The 5608-nt window shown below is 43.5% G+C and overlaps 1 protein-coding gene across 1 annotated transcript in view; it reads left to right on the forward strand.

The window, feature by feature from the left end:
* The window catches only part of PCDH9 (protocadherin 9), a 4510-nt gene extending 149 nt beyond the window's left edge, over positions 1-4361 (forward strand). The window contains 2 exon segments of the mRNA XM_010168065.2: positions 1134-4215; positions 4217-4361. Coding sequence (XP_010166367.1) covers positions 1268-4215; positions 4217-4361 — 3093 coding nt within the window. The 5' untranslated portion in view covers positions 1134-1267.
* Positions 4362-5608: the final 1247 nt, after the last annotated feature.

The following is a 5608-nucleotide window of genomic DNA, read 5'->3' on the forward strand; positions in this document are numbered from 1 at the left end:
GGGAAAGAATCAGTGTTTGGGATTCAGCTGATGTTGGTGGCAGAGGCTCACCTACTCGCTGTCTCTGCATCCCTACCTGCATCACTCTGCTGGAAGTAATCACGGGCACCAGCTACCGTGCAGCTTAATGCAGATAAGATCGGTGCTCGGGGGCTGCCCGGTTCTGCCGAACTGTCGGTGCTGGCAGCGTTGCACCCGGGTAACTCGCGGTTAGCAGAGCATGCAAACAGAAGTCTGTCTGTCTGTCGCTTTTTTTTTCTTTTTTTTTTTTTTTCACCTGCATTATTAGTCTGCAGCATTTATGTGTGGCAGCTGCTAATAACATCCTGAAGGGAGATCAGTGTCAATGGGGAAGACTGCACCTTTTTTTCTCCTCTCATCAGAAAATATATTTCCCCCCCCCCTCAAAAAACATGCTGGTTCTAAGTTGCATTTGGAATTTTCAGCCTCCAGATTTAGACTGTGTTTAAAAACAACCAAAGTTTAAGGTTATTAAACAGAAGGAGAAGTATCCAACATCTGGAGAGGAGACATTGAGCAGAGAGTGTAAGAAACTGTAAGTCCTGTTATTGTCTCATGAGTTAACAGGGATGTGAAGTAGCCAGTGACGACTGCTGCAGCAGCAGCATGTCCGGGTGGTTATTTCCCAGTACGATAGCTATAGAGGGGGATGCAAGGCACAAGGAGCAGAGGAAAATCTGGTTAGCAAGAGCTGAAAAATATATATGGAAGCAAACAACAAATTACATCTGGCAGCTGACATAGCAGTTAGAATCCAGAAGTAGTGCGGAAAGATTTTTTACTTGCACCAAAGGTCTGGGTGGAGGAGGGTAGAGGGGGGATGCACGTTACGGATTACACGGTGTACCAAGAAATTATTCAGAAAGTACGTGCCGAAACGGTAGCTACCCTTAATCCTGCAAGTAGTTATTTCCATTCTGGCCCTGTGCAAATGCAGCCAACGGGATATTGGTGCATTTGTCCAGAGGGATTGCTTGTAAAAGGGAGCAGTAGGAAAATGTGCTGCTGCAAGTGTGCATTGCAGAAACAAGTAGTACTTGGAGATTGTGAATGTGTCTTGCCTAAAAAAAAAAACCAATAATGCTGTTCTGTGTGGTTGTGTTTGTTGACAGTGCTGTCTCCAAATAAGAAATGAGATATAATGCATCCTGCAGTCCATGCATGCCTCCTCTTGCAAATCGCGCATCATTCCTCTCTGGAAATCTTTAAGTCCTAAAATCCGGGAGAAGAGAATAAAAACATTATCATGGACCTGAGGGATTTTTACCTGTTGGCTGCTTTGATTGCCTGTTTAAGGCTGGATTCTGCTATAGCTCAAGAACTTATTTACACTATTAGAGAGGAGCTGCCTGAAAACATACCCATAGGGAACATACCAAAGGACCTGAACATTTCTCACATCAATGCTGCCACGGGGACCAGTGCCAGCCTTGTCTACAGACTGGTGTCTAAAGCAGGGGATGCCCCTCTGGTCAAAGTGTCTAGTACCACCGGGGAAATCTTTACAACATCGAACAGAATAGACAGAGAAAAACTCTGTGCTGGAGCTTCCTATGCAGAAGAAAACGAGTGTTTCTTTGAACTTGAAGTGGTGATTCTCCCCAATGACTTTTTTAGGCTAATCAAAATAAAAATCATTGTAAAGGATACTAATGACAATGCACCTATGTTTCCATCCCCTGTCATCAATATCTCCATCCCAGAAAACACTCTGATCAACAGTCGCTTTCCAATCCCATCAGCAACAGATCCTGACACAGGTTTCAACGGTGTGCAGCACTACGAGTTGTTAAATGGGCAGAGTGTCTTTGGACTGGATATTGTAGAAACCCCAGAAGGAGAGAAATGGCCTCAGTTGATTGTGCAGCAGAACTTGGACAGAGAGCAGAAGGACACCTACGTGATGAAAATCAAAGTGGAGGATGGAGGTACCCCCCAGAAATCCAGCACAGCCATCCTGCAAGTCACAGTAAGTGATGTCAATGATAACAGGCCAGTCTTTAAAGAGAGTCAAGTAGAGGTTCATATACCAGAGAATGCCCCTGTAGGCACTTCTGTAATTCAGCTTCATGCTACAGATGCAGATATAGGAAGCAATGCAGAAATCAGATATATTTTTGGTGCCCAAGTTGCCCCTGCAACCAAAAGATTTTTTGCTTTAAACAACACTACAGGGCTGATTACAGTTCAGAGGTCCTTAGATCGAGAAGAGACTGCTATTCACAAAGTGACAGTGCTGGCTAGTGATGGTAGCTCTACGCCGGCCCGGGCAACTGTTACCATCAATGTCACTGATGTAAATGATAATCCTCCTAACATAGACCTCAGGTACATAATAAGTCCCATCAATGGCACAGTGTACTTATCTGAGAAAGATCCCATCAATACAAAGATTGCCCTAATTACGGTTTCAGATAAGGACACTGATGTGAACGGCAAAGTGATCTGTTTCATTGAGAGGGAGGTCCCCTTCCACTTGAAGGCGGTTTACGACAACCAGTATTTGTTAGAGACCTCTTCCTTGTTGGACTATGAGGGCACCAAAGAATTCAGCTTTAAGATTGTTGCTTCTGATTCTGGCAAGCCCAGTTTGAACCAGACTGCCCTGGTAAGAGTTAAACTGGAGGATGAAAATGACAACCCTCCGATTTTCAGCCAGCCTGTAATTGAGCTGTCAGTTTCTGAAAACAACCGGCGTGGTCTATACTTAACAACTATTAGTGCCACAGATGAAGACAGTGGGAAAAATGCAGACATTGTTTATCAGCTTGGCCCTAATGCCTCCTTTTTCGATCTGGATCGAAAGACGGGAGTTTTGACAGCCTCCAGAGTTTTTGACAGAGAAGAGCAGGAGCGTTTCATTTTCACTGTTACAGCCCGAGACAATGGCACCCCTCCTTTGCAGAGTCAAGCAGCTGTAATTGTTACCGTGTTGGACGAAAATGACAACAGTCCCAAATTTACTCATAATCACTTCCAGTTTTTCGTATCGGAGAACTTACCAAAATATAGTACGGTGGGGGTGATCACGGTGACCGATGCGGATGCTGGGGAAAATAAAGCGGTGACCCTTTCCATCCTGAATGACAATGAAAACTTTGTGCTGGATCCGTATTCTGGAGTTATAAAGTCCAATGTTTCTTTTGATCGAGAACAGCAGAGCTCCTACACCTTTGATGTTAAGGCAGTGGATGGAGGACAACCTCCTCGCTCTTCTACAGCGAAAGTAACCATAAACGTCATGGATGTTAATGATAACAGCCCCGTTGTCATCTACCCACCTTCTAATACTTCTTTTAAGCTAGTGCCCCTCTCAGCAATTCCAGGATCGGTGGTAGCTGAAGTCTTTGCTGTAGATATAGACACTGGAATGAATGCTGAGCTTAAGTACACAATTGTAAGTGGAAATAACAAAGGTTTGTTTCGGATTGATCCAGTGACAGGTAATATCACTCTGGAAGAAAAACCAACTCCCAATGATGTGGGGCTGCATCGCTTAGTCGTCAACATAAGTGATTTGGGTTATCCCAAATCCCTGCATACTCTTGTGCTTGTGTTTTTGTATGTAAATGATACAGCTGGAAATGCCTCTTATATTTATGACTTGATACGCAGGACTATGGAAACACCTTTGGACCGGAACATAGGGGACAGTAGCCAGCCCTACCAAAATGAGGACTATCTCACGATCATGATTGCCATTGTGGCGGGTGCCATGGTTGTCATAGTGGTGATATTTGTCACGGTTCTCGTTCGCTGTCGACATGCATCCAGATTCAAAGCCGCCCAGAGGACCAAGCAAGGTGCTGAGTGGATGTCTCCCAATCAGGAGAACAAGCAAAACAAGAAAAAGAAAAGGAAGAAAAGGAAATCTCCAAAGAGCTCTCTTTTGAACTTTGTGACCATTGAGGAGTCCAAACCTGAGGATGCAGTTCATGAACCTATCAACGGGACAATAAGCCTTCCAGCGGAGCTGGAGGAGCAAAGTATAGGAAGATTTGATTGGGGCACAGCACCACCAACAACCTTTAAGCCTAACAGTCCTGATCTTGCCAAGCATTACAAATCTGCCTCTCCGCAGTCCGCTTTTCATCTCAAACCTGACACTCCAGTTTCAGTGAAAAAGCACCATGTGATTCAGGAACTCCCGCTGGACAACACCTTTGTTGGTGGTTGTGACACAATTTCCAAACAAAACTAGTTCAGATCACTTCAGTGCCTCAGAGTGCAGTTCCCAAGGAGGCTTCAAGACAAAGGGCCCCTTACACACCAGACAGGTAACCGAGCACTTTTACTGGTCTATAAGTACTGCATACAAGTGCCCGATCAACCAGTATTAAAAGTGCCACTATGTTGTGGGGTTTTTTTGTTTCAGTCTAATTGAATTTGGTTACATTATGGGGGGAACAAAAAAAAACCCGACAAAACCGAACAAAAAACCCTTGTCCCCTTTATTATTTACCTGGGGCTTAACCATGCATTTGCAAAATGCCTCTGATACTTTGGATTTTGAAGGATACTGATTGTTACAGGACTGTTGAGCATCCATGCATGTGCACATACAGGTGCATAAACAAAACTGGAAAAAAAATAAAAGGACCTTTTTTTTTTTCTCCCCAGTATTTGACTGTCCAAATGTAAAAGTTATTGAAGAAGAAAAACTTGTTTCCTTATATGCCAAATTTCAGTCAGAAAAATTTACTTTTTCAAGATTGAAGGGATATATGCATTCAGTTTCAAATTTCAAACTGAGTTGGCTTGAGTTTCTTTTATAGTTCAAGCTGATTTGGAACCTTGTTAAGTTAGTGTTACTAAAGGGGTTATTTTTTTTTTTTCCCTAAGAAAGACAGTTGAATTTCCAAGCTACTTCATCTGTGAAGCACGTGGTTTGTTGGTAGGATATAACTAAGCCATACGGAAGTCTTCCTCTGTTTTGAGTTTAAAATGATTTTGGTGTAATAGGTTAAAGTTGGTATCTCATAGACAGTTTGTTGCATATTTCAAAAAAATGTCCAAAGCATACTTTTGAAAGGAATGCGTTCTCTGAATACATCTGAATTATGCAGGAAAAAAAAAAAGCAAAAAAAAAAAAAAGCAGCCCATTGTAAATATTTTCTCCTTTTAGTAATGCTTAAGTGATCTGTCATAACTCATTTTAAACTGTGGAATACACCATATGAAGAGGGATTAGGAGGCTGTGAAACTCATATTTCAACCAAATCCAGCATTAGTTTGTTTTCTATGTTTTTTTTTTTTTTCCTTAGGTCTAATAATTCCCTGCTAATAAAGATTTAAATGCGGCGCTGCCTAATTTATTTTGTGGGTGCTTGTCGTGGGCCGCCGCGCGCTCGCGCCGGTGTGGGCTGTAGATGGCGCTGAGGTACCGCGTCCCTGCGGCTGGGCCCAGCCCTGCGGTAGCCGGGAGAAGGCGGGGGGGAGGGAAGGATCAAGCTGATATTACCGCCAAAGAACCTTTTATTTAATGATAGTTGGTCAGCAGCGAAGTTTGCGCGTTTGCAAGGCGGCTTCCTGAGCGCTTCGCTCTCGCTGCGCTGACTCTGTAGGTGTTGGGAGTGGCGTTCACATT

Source organism: Antrostomus carolinensis, unplaced genomic scaffold (assembly GCF_000700745.2).
Source record: "Antrostomus carolinensis isolate BGI_N321 unplaced genomic scaffold, ASM70074v2 scaffold2080, whole genome shotgun sequence".
Lineage (NCBI taxonomy): Eukaryota > Metazoa > Chordata > Aves > Caprimulgiformes > Caprimulgidae > Antrostomus > Antrostomus carolinensis.